This window comes from Rhamphochromis sp. 'chilingali' (genome assembly GCF_963969265.1).
Source record: "Rhamphochromis sp. 'chilingali' genome assembly, chromosome: 20".
NCBI classification, from domain to species: Eukaryota; Metazoa; Chordata; class Actinopteri; order Cichliformes; family Cichlidae; genus Rhamphochromis; species Rhamphochromis sp. 'chilingali'.
This window is the reverse complement of record NC_137947.1, coordinates 29,311,182-29,326,726: the sequence shown is the minus strand read 5'-3', so window position 1 is coordinate 29,326,726 and position 15,545 is coordinate 29,311,182. Positions and strand designations below refer to the sequence as shown.

The 15,545-nt window shown below is 40.8% G+C and overlaps 1 protein-coding gene across 2 annotated transcripts; it reads right to left on the bottom strand.

Moving 5' to 3' along the window:
- Window positions 1–2,865: 2,865 nt before the first annotated feature.
- On the bottom strand, window positions 2,866–4,445 carry LOC308388864 (uncharacterized protein; the record flags this gene model as incomplete). Of its 2 annotated transcripts, XM_080869819.1 has the most annotated exons (3): window positions 4,298–4,445; window positions 4,150–4,204; window positions 2,866–3,336 (listed from the first exon to the last, which is right to left on the bottom strand). In XM_080869819.1, exons 2-3 carry the CDS (start codon window positions 4,183–4,185, stop codon window positions 2,866–2,868), a joined length of 507 nt encoding a protein of 168 aa, XP_080725945.1. In that variant the 5' UTR covers window positions 4,186–4,204; window positions 4,298–4,445. The 2 variants fall into 2 exon arrangements, with proteins under 2 accessions (XP_080725945.1, XP_080725944.1); XM_080869818.1 differs by having other exon boundaries at window positions 4,150–4,442.
- Between the last annotated feature and the right edge of the window lie 11,100 nt (window positions 4,446–15,545).

Sequence of the window (15,545 nt, the reverse complement as noted above, 5' to 3'; positions counted from 1 at the left end):
TAAGTCTCACATGTGTCAGCTTTCTTTTAATAGATACGAAATTATGGATATATACTGTTAAATGATCAGACTTGTAATATTTCTGACTGAGGCAAAACTTTCCAGATTCCAATCAAATTGAATCGGATCCTGTATCGAATCAAAAATGATTCTACAAATCAGTGACGATGCAGCCGTACTCAGCTTCCTAAGCATTTTCCCTTTCCAGTTCACAATCAATCCCACCCCTAGGTCAAAAATATGTGTAGGACAATTGGCCTCATCTAATATTTTGTATGAACCTGTCCAGCTGTCCAGTGATTAAACGACAAGTAGATGGAGGCAGGACTTCACAGCAGGGGCATACTCCATAATGTGCTGTGCATTCTCATATGTATATTATATATAGCTCACTTATTGTATTTACCAACATCAAGGAGTTATGAGCAAAGAAAGGCCACACCATAGTGCATGTTTAAATAGGGAAAGTTTATTGATCAAAATGTATTACGCAAATACGCATTACATTTTTTTCAGCCCCCCAATCGAGAAAACAAAACCAATTACATGTTCAAAGCAACGGAACGGTGGCCCAATATCAGAGAGAACTCCACTCATGAGTGAGCAGCGATGATTGAGCAGTCCGTTTTATTTTGCAGATTCAAGCTGCTCTTCAAAATTTTCACCACCAGATGTCACCGGAGAGGACTGTGTTGAAAAGCTTCGAGTAATGAACCGTTTTTCAATACAAGCTTCAGTGCTTCGGAAAGCTTCATTTGGCCATCACTAGCATATAGACATGGCTGAACAGGTTGCATAATTGGCACTGAATATCAACATCCACCTTTACCCAGCTGCCCAATGACTCTGGGCCAGTAACCTTTAATTGCTTACCCAGTCTACACATTCTCTTTTCCAGGGTCCAGGACACTTCACCAAAGTATTGCCCCCCACAGCGGTAGCAGCCACTGCAGCCCCTTAATTATCCTAATATCTCTGCCATTACAATATACAATGTGAGAAATCAAATGTAAAGCTGAAGTGAACAGTACAGCAGCGAAATGTCAAAGACCCTGGTGAAGACATGAATAAACACAAGACACTAATAATATCAATGCTAGCTTGCCAGTTAGTTTCTCTGAAACCTAGACCAAATCCAGTGTCAAAGATCTTGTAATAATACAGTTGGTGAGGAGGAAGTACACATGTTATCACATGTTTCATTTAAAATCCACTGTGGTGCTGTCATTATTAAATTTACTAAAAGAAACAATGCTAACCTTCACAGTCTTGAGAGTCTGTGAGGGATCTTCCTTTAGAAAATGAGGTCCTCTGCCCTCTTCCTTTGCGTAGAGCTCTCTGGTCAAAGAAGTCAAAAAGAAAACAAAAAAACACTTTTTAAACAGTGTTTATGAAGCATGTAGACTGCTCCAAATTCACAGCTTTTTGATACATAATTCCATCAACATTGGAGATTTTGAATTGGGCTTATCAGGACATTCAAGTAGAATATGATATCCAACCTACCACCAATATACACAGTAAAAGTTACCACACTAAATGTCCAGTTGTGAAATATGATGACAGACTTTACTTATCAGCTATCTTTCAATGAGTTCATCAGTTGAACTGGATAACCTAAAACTTAAACAAAGGATTAGATTTTGCAGTTGAACACTTACATCATCACCGAAGCATTTTATGAGCCTAGTTAGCCCTCCTTGTTAGGCGGGGCTGTGTGCAGGCAGGAATAGGACCCAAGGTGCAGACTCCGGAGACAGACGTGAACTCAAAAAAGGCTTTAATTCTGAACGCAACATGACATAACTTGAAAAACTCAAAATAAACTTACACCGGTGGACAGACAAAACACACAGCAAAATAAACGGTAGATCACGACACAGACACTAAGAAACACAGGGCTTAAATACACAGAGGGAGCAATCAGGGAATGGGTAACAGGAGGGAAACACAGCTGGGGCAAATCAGGCCTAACGAGACAAGAGGAAGCAAAACCAGACATATTAACATCACACATGGACTTTCAAAGTAAAACAGGAAACATAACAGACTCACGGGCAGGCACTATAACAAAGGGAACAGAGACACTGACTGGATGTGGGGATACAGCAGAAAGGGGAGACAGCAACATGGAACCCAGACAGAAAACCAGAACACTAAAACTCTAACCAAACCCCACCCAGAGAACCTAAACTAAGAATAATCCTAAAACCCATACAGCAAAGCTAGAATATAATGAAATAACAAAATCAAAGAACCAAAAACACAAAAACACTGGGTCAACGACCCAGGAACCCTAACAGTACCCCCCCCCCCCCCCCCCCCCCCCCCCTTAAGGGCTGGCTTCCAGACAGCCCAAACCAGAACACCAAAAACAAAAAAAAAAACAAAAAAAAAAACAACCCAACCAGGGTGGGCGGTGGGGGAACCAGGACGGAGGGCACGAAACAAATGAAACACATTGAGCCAGAAACAAAAAAAAATGCAAACACTGGAGCCCGGAAAGCAACAGAACAAAAAACAGGCTCATGACAGGCGCAGGCAGCCAGGAAAAACAGTTCACAAAAAGTTCAGGGGGCCGGCCCGGAGGCTGACAGCACAATAGTCCAAACCCGGGCAGTTCAGGGGGGCGGCCCGGAGGCTGACGGCCCAAGAGCCCAGAAAACAGTTCAGGAGGCCGGCCAGGCGGAAGGCACTGACAGCGACTGAGCAGGTCAGGAGGCCGGCCGGCCGGGAGGCAGCGACGGCGACCGAGCAGGTCAGGAGGCCGGCCGGGCGGGAGGCACTGGTGGCGGAGCAGTACAGGGGGCCGTCCATGACGGCGGCGTAGTTTAGAGGGCTGTCCATGACGGCAACGGCGTCCAGTCATCGGCCGGACAGAACGTGCAGGACGAGCAGGCCGGACAGGACGTGCAGGACGAGCAGGCCGGACAGGATGTGCAGGACGAGCAGGACGTGCAGGCCGAGCAGGACGTGCAGGCCGAGCAGGACGTGCAGGCCGGACAGGCCGAGCAGGACGTGCAGGCCAGACAGGAACAGACAGATTGGAGACCTCAGGGGCAGACAAAACTGAACCCTCGGAGGCTGGACCAGGCGGAGCTGCAGAGTCAGAGGCCGGACCAGGCGGAACTGCAAACTCGGAGGCCGGACCAGGCGGAACTGCAGACTCGGAGGCCGGACCAGGCGGAGCTGCAGACTCGGAGGCCGGACCAGGCGGAGCTGCAAACTCGGAGGCCGGACCAGGCGGAACTGCAGACTCGGAGGCCGGACCAGGCGGAGCTGCAGACTCGGAGGCCGGACCAGGCGGAGCTGCTGACGGGCAAATTCTGCTTCAACCTGAGCAATAGAAGAAGAGGGGTGGGGAGTACAGGCAGAATTGAAAAAAAGTCTTTGAGACCCAAATTTAAGCAAACCGTCATCCGAGGCCCTTTAGAGAAAACACAAACACACAAAAGCAAACAAACAAAAAGATGCACTTTACCTGCCTTTCAGTGAACAAGGAAGTTCAGAGAACAACAAGCTCTGTCTTGAAATCTTTTAAAGTAGAATGATTGTGAAAATGACTTATGTGATGTAAAACTTTAGTAAACGTGCGATTAAAAGAACACTGAGTAAAAGGACAAGTAACAATTTCCTTATTCCTCAGATGTTTACCCTGACGAGCAATATTGCTTTAGTCCAACTGCCTCATTAAAGTTACACAACAGGCTTTTTACAATAAAGCCAGCAAGTCCATTACATACTCCCTTTTTAGATCTGAAATACTGTGCACATTCTGTGTATATGTAGTGGACAGCAATTTACCCAAAAGAGTGCAAGGTTTCCAAGTCCACCTCATTTAAATTACAAAGACACATGTGATCATCTAGACCTGTGAAAATAAATTAATGACAAACCTGCAGTTATGGATGTTATTACAACCACAACCTAAACAGTCTGCTCCATTGCTTTTGTTAATGAATCATTTATTGGTAGCACGTCTGAATATTTAGTTTATGCCACCTGCATGCGATCATCAATAGTGCAATATTACTTCTTAAGAAGTACCCTGACACTACAATATTTATATCATTTGTTCTACAGAGCTATTAAGTTAAAATATAATCTGTGGTGTTTCCAGTATGACAAAATGCACAAATTGTAACTTACCATTTGACTCCACTGACAAAAATAAATCCCCAGCATCAAGTTTGGCTTCACAGACCTAAAATAAGTAAAATAAAAATATATGTTATAGTCAAAGGAGCTTGCAAAGAAAAGCGTCTGGACTTCTTTAAGTTGCTTGAAGACGTTTCACCTCTCATCCGAGAAGCTTCTTTAGTTCTAAGGTCAAATGGTGGAGAGTCCCAGATATAAACCTAGTGGGAGTAACCCCCCACAGAGGGACAAAAGGACCCCCTGATGATCCTCTAATCGTCTGAGCCAAGGTGTGAAACTGGGTGTGGGTCCCAATCAGCCAGAGTTTCGGGTGTGTTCATTGTGAAACCTGGCCCCACCTTATCACCTTCCCAGACGCCTTAACGCCCACTCACATCCTGGGCCATCTGACCTCAGGAATTCGCATGATAAGGTGGGGCCAGGTTTCAGGGGGAAAACTCCTCAAGCACACCATTGTTTTTCTTGTGACATTACCAATAAGTTTGATGTGTCACATGGCCCTCTTCCTATTGAAAAAAACAAAAGTTGTATCCAAGATGGCCGACTTCTAAATGGCCCCAATGGTCACCACCCATGTTGAGGAGTTTGCCCCCTCACATATACTAATGTGCCACAAACAGGACTTTAATATCACCAACCATTCCCATGTTATTACGGTGTATCCATATAAATGGCCCACCCTGTAGATTGCTTCTTGACGTGTCCGAAGTGTCCATGATGATAACACGGGCCTAACTATGGAGGAATTTTCTGAGCCATTGTACAAACTTCCAATACCATATTGAACATATATTAACTTGGCATAGTTTGAAGTCTGCAAGAGCCGTTTGGACTCTCCAAAGAGAACACATAATCTAGACATTTCCCATTGTCATTTTGAGTTTATCCCCAATTCTTTCTCCATGTTTTTGAGTCATTATTTGTCATGAATTCTAACTAGAACACATTTTTATTAGCATTACCAACTAGTATAAGTGGACAAATTACCTGATCAGTGGCAGATGGCAGACAGATGGATCCATTCCCCAGAAATTGGTTGACAGCATCAGTGCATCATGTTTGTACTTTGTGATAACAGGACAATGACAGTTGTTTTGGACACCTAAAGTGAAGTGATCTAATCAACAACCTATTTAGTGGAAGCACTCATGCTAAGTGATTAATGGAAATAACCTCACTGGGGCAATTTTTTGAAAGTCAGATGAATGTACAAGCTCTGTTTGGAGCAATCCCGTTTCCTGATATTGTTTAGATGACTCTGAAGAAACTAATGGGAATTAAAACATACTAAATTGAACCAGCAAGTTCATTTGTTACAGGTTCCTTTGAATTTGCAAAGGCCTAGGTGATCACTTTGGGATCACTGCCATGATGAAAAATTAAGACTTTGCCAATCAGATGCTTTCCAGATTAGATTAGATGGTGGAACAGAATTTCATGGCATTTTTCACAATTTGATTCATTTTCACAAGATCCATGACACTACTTGCTGAAATGCAGTCCTGAGCTGTAACAGAGCATCTACCATGTTGTGCAGATGGTCATAGAGACTCACTGTTGTAGCCCTCTCCTGACCTCTTCTGTACTGATTGACCAGCCAAACAATTTATAAAGTGATTGATCCAAATTTAAGACCTATATGGGTAATTATATATTACTATATTGGGTAATTTACAATATCTCATCTTTATCCCTGTTCCCCTTCCTTAAGAATAACATTTTGACAGCCTGCAGTACAGCTATGTGCATCTCTCAGGTCCTGTGTTAGGTCTTCACTGTTCATCTGCTGTTAATAGTTATTTTTTCTTTTCTATTTTTTTTTTCTTTTGTCCTCGTTCTTTTGTCCAGTTTCTTCAAATGGTTCATTGCTAAGTTGTCTGTTATGTGTAGACACAACACTGGTTCATTTGAATTCTGTGACTTTTATAACAAAACAAATAAACCAAAATCCAGTGATAATTGTTAAGATTCAAGGACTGGACTGAAAGTGATAAGTGAAAAAGCAGCAAATCTCCAAAGAGAAAACTTTAAAAGACATTTAGTAATCTTACAACAAATGTAAGTGTTTAAGGATACATGTATGTCTCTTAAATTCAGTTTTGTTAAATATAGTGCATCCGCTTGGACCATCATCCATACTGGCTTCAGAAGCCATGTTAATTTTCCATTCAATTTCAATTCTTCTATTTGTCATGCTGTAATCTTGGTGGTCGCCAGCTGGGACAAATGGCATGGAGAGGATATGTGGTATTTTGAACAGTTCACACAGTGTCATGGGATTAAAGATGCTTAAGATTGGTCACTGGGGGGGGATGTGGCTTAGCTAGACGGCAGTGTCACAGGCCATGAAAACATCAAAGCAGCTTCTGTTACAGCTGTTCTTTTACTGCAACAGACTAAGTGAGTAATACACTAGTTTAGGTTGGCATGGAGACACCAGTGCTGTCTTTCAGTAGTCCCGCCTCACAACTTGTCATTTGTACTTCTGTACTATTTCTGAAACAGATAACAGATGAGGGTTGTGAATTGCTGCACCACAACCAACTGTGATAAATTGATTTTTAGTGATAAAGGAAGTGAGCCTTCTGTCTCGTGTTATCACAGAGACAAAGCTGCTGAATCTGGATCAGAATATCCAATATAGATGACTGCACAAGATGGAATTAAAGTGAAAAGTATTTCTTCAATGTAGAAGGACAACTGAGATAACAAGGCACCATGTCTTGTTAAACTGTGCTGGAGTGGTGATAGTGAAAGTCAAGAAACAATTACTTTAAAGATTAATAGAGAAAATTAGAAGCATGATAGTGATACTACTGCTACTACTAATAATAATAATAATAATTGGTTGCATATAATCTGACATGAACAACATGACACATCATATTTTACTGAGTCATTACTTCTTTATCAGATATTAAGCCACCGCAGGAGCAGTGTCTGGGAAAACTACTACCCTACCTCATTGTCTCTGCATGCTTCCTTTGTTGCAGCAGGTTGCCTGGTTTTGTCTTTATCTCTTGCTTTTACAGCTTCACTGTTTGCAAAGTTCTCACAAAAGAGGTATGGTTACAGCAGGTATTCTTTAGTCCCTGAAGATTTTATACAGAATCCAGTGTGATACCAGCAGCATTTTAACATCTGAGAAATTTGAATACCAAAGCACATTTATACCTTTGATTCAACTGCATAACTTTGGGTTTTGTCTTTAAAACATGGGTATGTGCTTAAAAATTCACAAACTGAAGCTGTGAATAAATATGCCTAATTTTTCTCTTTCTAATATCCAAAACATGTATATATGATAAAAAGCCAACCTGTCTCATCGGTAACATAGTGGTTACATGTTCAGGGTTGAGGGATAAACATGTAAAGGTTAAAAACTTTACACTTCATTTACAGATGAGGCTCTAATACATTTTGCTCAAACAAAATGCGTAGGCTTTTACACCCACTGCAAGTAAATGAAAATAAAACATTGAATTAAAGTAACACACAAAAAAGGCTGGTTCCTTTTCAAACTGCAACATCTAAGGTTATCCCACTACCTCCATATTAATGAAGGATTATTTAGTTATTATTCATTAATATGAATAAATAAGAAAAGGAAAATTTGACTGTTTCACAAACTGCCTTCAGACTGTGTTGCAAGTTATCCCCATTGGAGTTTAATTCTGCTTTTCATTTCAAGTGGGGTGGATAAAACAGCAGCTTACATGGAAATGTCATCACTATGTAAGACACTGTAACCCTAACCTAACCCTAACCCTTTACCCATGCTACATGTTAAGTGATTTAATGGTGGCATCATTAAATTTAAATAGTGCCAGTAATCAGGAAAAAAGCATTTTCCTTTTGCATCCTTCAGTATAAAAGATAAGGAGGATCTGGGGACCTGTTCTAATGAGTCTAATGCAGTAGATTGGCAGAGGGAGTGGGAGGGCACTATGATGGAAAGCCAAAATATATTTATGGCTGCCAACCTTGCTGGTTTGTGCTTTTTTCACTGCAGACATAAAAATATTGATTTCCAAGCATGTAAAACCTACGAATTACATGAGTGCAACTTGCAGTCATATCCAGCAGGGATGTCACAGTTACACAGATTATATCTGCACCTCACTGTACAATTGCTTACATTTTAAAAATCTAAAATCTGCCGAGTATCAGTTTGGGATAACCAATTTCCACTTCAAAACATTTCTGAAGGCTTTGTTTCATTCCTCCAGCAGCATTAGAGCATATAAACAAGAGTAACTTTAGGGAGAGTTGAGTACAAGGTTAACACAGAGGAGATGGATTTCATGCAGTGTTGGGAATTCAGATTTAATTTTCTGATTGGATATGATCATTCGCAGTTCTTCTTGTCAGTATTCAGTTGATATGATATGCACAATGGAAGAAAAACATCATGGTGTCAATATTGACTCGTCTATATCCCAAATTTATCTCTCTTTGTTTTTCTCCTTTGGGACACCTGATGGCATTCGTAAGAAAGATGGAGAGGAGAAGGAGTACGAAAAAAAATCAGTCTGTGAACAGGACCTGCTCTCCTAAGGGGAAAGAGGACATTCAGTATAGCAAACTTTCAGGCAGATCAATTTGATGAGGAGACTGGAAAGCAGTAGAGAGGCACCTAGTCATAGTCAGAAAATCACAAACAGCATCCTTCCCATAAAAAAAGCACACAAGCCTATATACAAGCCTTCTTCTACCCACTCATCTTTTGCACACTAACAAGCATACCAAGAAATAAACACATTTGAACTCGAACTGATGTTACAGGAACTAAAAATCTTGAATTTTACCACTATAATGAGAAAAAAAAATCATGTATGCGACTGTGCTAAAGCAAACATTTATGTGAAACTATATGCATGTGCACAGGCAACACATAGATATATTAAAGGAGACAAATTTGACATTCAAAAAAGAAGGAGAACCCACAAAATATTGCACACAAGCTTATTAGCTTATTATCATTAAGTGTCATGTTTATAGAACAAATTAGTCAACATATTTATTTCGGTGTAGGCAAGAGCTCCAACTCTCCCTGCTAACTCACATTTATCCATCACTACCAGGTTTCTGAAGATAAAAATAATGTTATTAACATTAGAACTGGCAAGGGGGTCATTAGACCCCATGGAAATGAATGTATAACCCCTATTGCTGTATGCCAGGTTGCCTAGCAATAAAATTATTTACACACATGAGCGAGAACTAGTTGTGTTTGTTAAAAACATATGTAGGAGACTGTAGTTAGATAAAAGGTGACTAATTACTGGCAGGCTGAGGATGGGATTTTGCGCTGGAGAAGAAAATGTCACAGTGTGACTGAACAGCTGGGAAACCAGGTAAGATGCTGGCTGTTCTGAGCAGCGGAGTAACGATAGTTGAACTAACCAGAGCAAATAAACAGTGGACTCCACAACACTATGTTTTGTACTATCTTCATTTTTAAGCAACCAAAGCCATTTTTCTGGAGTAATTACATTTTTAGATGTGTGATTTGTTGTAGAGTGAGTTCATTCGAATGTGTATTTTTCATTTACGGTCGGTAATGAAATGATCTAAATCATTGATAAAAAATGTTAAAACCTGTAAATATTACGTTTAAATACTTGTTTTGTCAAATCTTACTTAAAATATGAAAAAAAAAAATCAGATGAAAATTACTTTTTGAAGAAATGATTTTAGTGGTGGTTCTCAGGAGTTCGGAATCCTGGCAATTATGGTGTTAAGCCTTGAGACACACGGTAAACGTTAAAACTCTCTATTTTGCTTTGCTGAATGTGGCGTACTGTCGTGCTGATCATGTTTTCTTTTTACTTCTCTAATTTATCAAGTACTGTCAAAGTACCAAGAATTCACCAGAATCAATTTAAGTTCAGAACAGACTTAATTTCTATAATTTATTTATTTAGACTTTTTTTTAGACCATTCCTTCAAACTTTCCCTTCATCGTGCTCTTCACCTTTCAGTGTTCAGACACAGTTGATCTTTGCTTCCTGTTTAATTCAGGACAGACACATTCAGGGCTGCATCCTCCTAAGGCCGCATTTGTAGACCGATTACGTCACAGCGACGAGCCGAAGGCTGTCCAAATTCATAGACTCTTAAGAATGCAGCCGACAAATGCGTCTGTCACTACCCGATCCGTACCGGAAACCCGATCCGTACCCCGCATGCGCGAAAGGTGTCTACTTCCGGTCAAAGCGTTTTACGATAGTTACGGGTCAGAGTATCTGTTAAGATGTTAAGAATAACAAGTATCTCTTAAAATGTTTTCAATAATGAAACATTTAATATAATGCAGACAAAAACGAAAAATAAAAAGATAGTTACAGATCAGGACTCTCCTTACTGCACATGTGCAAAGTCGGACCGTACAAATCGGGTCTACCCGATCCATACCGCGCATGTGCGGATGTTTTCTTCTTCTTCTGTTCGTTTAATGGCAGTTTACTCCCCAGTGTACGAGGATACTGCCACCTGGTGACTGAGAGAATGAACCCTATTGTAAACTGAATTAGCGTCATTACAAACGTGTGTTAAATTTGATTTAGTGATAATCGAGTGTGTTTATGCTTGTCTTTGTGGAGAGGTTTGATTGGAATAGTGATGATGATGTCCGCTATCACTGTCAATTGTCAGTAAACACTTCATCTGGCTGATGAATCTTCACGTGACATATTACAAAGTCTGTATTATTAACTCTGTAATTAGGCGCCATTCTTCTTATTTGACAGCGCTGTTGTTCAATCGGGGAACGCTCTCTGTTGAGGAGAAAAGCGTGAATTTGTTTGTATACGGATTATCCATTGTTTAAATGTCCCGGTAGTCGAAAAGGAGGCAGAGCTGTTGAGAAATGCTAGGAGCTAACTGGGCGCTAACTGTATCATTCAAATATATTGAACGTCGCAATGTTGGCAAAGAGAGGAAGTGACGTAAGATTTGCGCATGCAGGGTACCAATCGGGTTTCCGGTACGGATCGGGTAGTGACAGAGTCCTCCTTTCCCCGAATTTGAAGGATGGGTTGGGTCTGTCGTTTATGGCCTACCATATCCCAGAATTCATAGCCCAGCCAAACTCCAGCTTCCAACAATGGCGGCCGCTACTACGTTTTAAAATTACTCTTTCTGGGTCACAAAATAAGCTTTTAAGATATTTTCAAGCGAGAAAGTAGCTGTGTAAACATCAAATATCTGCTCGGTTTATCAAGATATCGCATATTTTCAAAAGTGCTTCGACGTTTTCAGAGACGTTTGTTACCTACCAGCTCGATAGCTAGCCGAGAGCTGGAGGGTCACTGAAGCCGCCGGGAACGGCACAACTGCCGGCACATCATTTTCAGATCACCGCGGACTTTCGCTACTCAGGTTAAACGTAATATACAAGTCACTTAGACAACCTAAAAATGTTATTGTTGGGCTTTTTTCAGTGTTTTGTTTGTTTGTGAGTAAATCGGTTTGGCTGGGATTAAAGTTATTAGATTAGATTAGATAAAATAAAACTTTATTATTCACCGGTGGGTTCCTCCTTGGTTTTTACACAGCTGAATAAACATCAAACAGAAAACTGATTAAACAGAAGTATGAGACAGTTGAGAGTTTACTCCAGTGTCCTGTTATATTATAGATAGCAAGGAGCAGACGGCTGAGTTTATTAAACTCCACCGAGACAGCGGTGACGCTAATCAGAAGGCTGGACCGTCCAATTTCCTCAGCCATTTACTTCCAGCCTACCCGACCTTCTGAGGACCCGGCCCACGTGGACCGCGAAGGCTGGGTCCTCAGGAGGATGCAGCCCATGAATTTGGACATGACCAATGATTCAATGATTTTCGATGATTCATAATTGACCACATAACGGGTGATTGTAGGTTAAACACATAGGTACAGAACTATACATGGGGAGGAGATATTGAATTCCAGCCAATTAACAGCTCCCTTTTTCAATCCCAGTTCTGACTATTACCCTCTGTCTCCTATATTTCCAGCACCTGTCTTGTTCTGAATGTTTTGCTGCTCGCAGACTTTCACATTCACCTCATGTTCTACCTGCGGCTGACAGCTGACTGACAGTCGACAACCTCTTTTCCAGGGAGTTACCACTTTAGCAAAATTCTGTAACACAGAGATGCAAAAATATCAAACCAAATTCACAGAGGCACACACACACACAGTCATACACTGATGCAATGACAGCATTGTTATTGTAAATACTCATCTCATATTTGTACACAAAGTATGGAGACGAAAGCACACATACAAATAAATGATGTTGGCTCGATGCAAATTAGTGTGCGAATGTTTGCGTGTGTGAAAATACCCACACACATTGTTGTAGTGGTGCGGGTTCATAAGAGCAAATGCAGTGAAATCTTTGCTGGGCATTTATGTAAAGCTGTGAAACTGTCAGGTTTGTGTTGGAGTTTAAAAACATCACTGAGACACAGGGTGATTTTGTAATTTTAGATCATGATTGGACTGCATTTTACCAGGCTGATAAGGTGCCATAGCTGAGATCCATATTACCATTTAGTGTTATTGGATCATGCCCTTGTACGCCTGCTTTCATGTCTGGATTTCAATCCTATTTAATGAATGTACTGAAAGTTGAAATTTTCACGTCTCAGAGTAGAGTTGCTGGATTCATTACTGAGAGGAAATACAAATCGAAGGGTTGACAGTGGAAAAGAGTGTCAGAGATAGCAGTAAAAGGGACGTGGTCTTTTATAGTCAGTCATAATGTCACGTGTCACTAGGCGCCTGTAGATTTAGGACCTTTGACTGCTCCGCCATCCGCCATGACAGGATTGTGCAGGGAAGAGGTTGGCCTCAGGTCTTTGGGGCTGACATGTCAAGAAGCTCTATAAGTAATGAAGGCTTCTCGCTCTGTGTGTGTGTGTGCGTGTGTGTGTGCGTGTGTGTGTGTGTGTGTGTGTGTGTGTGTGTGTGTGTGTGTGTGTGTGTGTGTGTGTGTGTGTGTGACTGAGAGAGAGAGAGACTGTGTATAGTACAAGTAGCTTGTCATCATCTCCCAGCTTGCTTACCAAACCAGCATGAGTAGAGAGTTCCTCTTAGGTCAAATAGAATCTATTATTCATATTTTGAGCTCCATATCTAAAATTTCTGAACTGTGCCTTTGCACGATTCCAGATAAAAAAGAAAAAAAAACATCTTGCTGGGCTTTGTTCAACCCCTCAATTTATCTTCTGTCTGAAACAAGCTGTTTTAGCTCCCGCCCTCCTTTAGACCACCCTCCACTTAAGCTAGCTTCTTATGATTTTGCCTCTCAAATCAGAGAGTTTGAACAGCAGGGCTGCTGTGCTCACACTCAGAGCTGTGTGCTTAAGATGATAATATTAAGGATATCCCCTGCCTCTGATGACATACCAAAGGTCAAACAAACAAAACAAAAGCTGTCAAACTGTACATAATGTGTATGCAAAATAAATTCTTTATTTTCCCCAACCTATTGAACTGGACAGGTGTCCTAATGTGAGTAATGTGAATGTAGTAGTTGATAGTGATGTGCGGATCGATCCTGAAATATCGATTCCTCCGATACCAATCATTTATGTTCTAGAATCGATTCTCACATTAAAATATCGATATTTTAGTCATTTGTAGTTTATCATTAACAGGAACACAGTCGAAAGAAACTATAACATTCGGATTGTCTACATTCAAAGGAACTACTTCCTCTTCCGCCTTTCATAGTCATGTGTGAAATACGGCTGTACAATAACTCGCAGCCCCTTGGCGTGCGCACTTGTCCGGGTGGAAAATTGGGAGAAATTCGGGAGAATGGTGGCTCCAGGAGATTTTCGGGAGGGGAACTGAAATTCAGGATTCTCCCGGAAAAATCGGAAGGGTTGGCATGTATGGTTGTGGCAACATCACTAACCTTGTCAAACACCTCAGAGCAAATCATATCACAGAATATAACGAGCGTATGTTGAGGCGAACTGAAGAGGAGGAGAGGGACAGGTGCTGCTAGGGCGAGACAGACGTCTCTCACGGAGTCCTTTAGTGCTGCAGGCAGGCAAGGTGTTCAAATAGGCACAACTTGAGTTTTTTCATTTCTACATGATAACTCTGCATTATTAAGTGATAAGAACAAGTAATCTGATGTCCTGTAATCATTATGATGCTATAATTTGAGATACAATAAATAAAATAAGTTTTTGTACAAAGTATCGGTATCGGATCAGTATCGTCGATACCACCCTGAATATTACTTGGTATCAGATCAGAAAGGAAATCAGTGGCATTGCACATCACTATTAGTTGAACAGGTTAGCTGTAAATGTTAGTTTAGACTCTTTTACATTTTCAGCTTGATACATAGGAAAGTAAAGGTTAAGATGGATTATTGCTTAGGTCATAGTGGAGACGCAATGGGGACTGGAGTTTTCGTCAGCAAGATGATCTGGTTTAAAAATCTGTCAAATCAAACATGCAGAGCTGTGTGGCACAGCGATGACTTTTTCTGAATAAGGGACTTAGTCGGACTCATTCAACAGTAGGTTGCAGTGGGTGACTATTGCTCTATTGAGCCTTAATTTACTGATAAGTAACACAAAATCTGGACATCTATGTGCAAATATATTGAATGCCATCCAGTCACAGACCGATACCCTCACTGTCTGCTTTGCTACATGAATTGCACATTATTTCTGCATTAGCACTAAACCATTTCTAAGTTATGTATCACAAAATTCTTAAATGTGTATTTAATTTCTTAGAATACTAGCGAGACATACAAACTATGATAAACAATATGCATTTCTGTTTGTTTGATACTAAACCTAGTGCAGAGCACCTACCTGATCTTGGATCCCACAGAGGTCATTTATCTTGCTAATATTTTACATCTTCATTACATGCGACTCTGGATACTGTAGTTCATTGCAAAAAGAAGGCCTCAGATCACAAATACTTGTCTTCCTGGTATAACACTCAATATCTTTTAAACAGATAACACGTAAGCTTGTTACAGTTTGCTGCTTTATAAACAACCCTAGGTTTCCCCTCAGTACTGTAGCCAGGACAAGACTGCTCAAAGAAATACTACCAATATTTAGTCTTATGATCAACCTATCTCTGTTAATCAGCTAAGTACCACAGGCCTTCAAACTGGCAGTAGTTAAACTGTCACCTAAAAAACAACAAACCCAGCTGTCTTAGTAAATCATAGGCCAATCTCAAAAATTCTTGAGAGAGCAAAACAACTAACAGATCATCTGCAGAGGAATGGCTTATTTGAAGAGTTTCAGTCAGGTTTCAGAACCCCTCACAGTATAGACGCAGCTCTCATGAAGGTTACCAATGATTTTCTTATGGCCTCTGACAGTGGACTCATCTCTGTGCTTGTC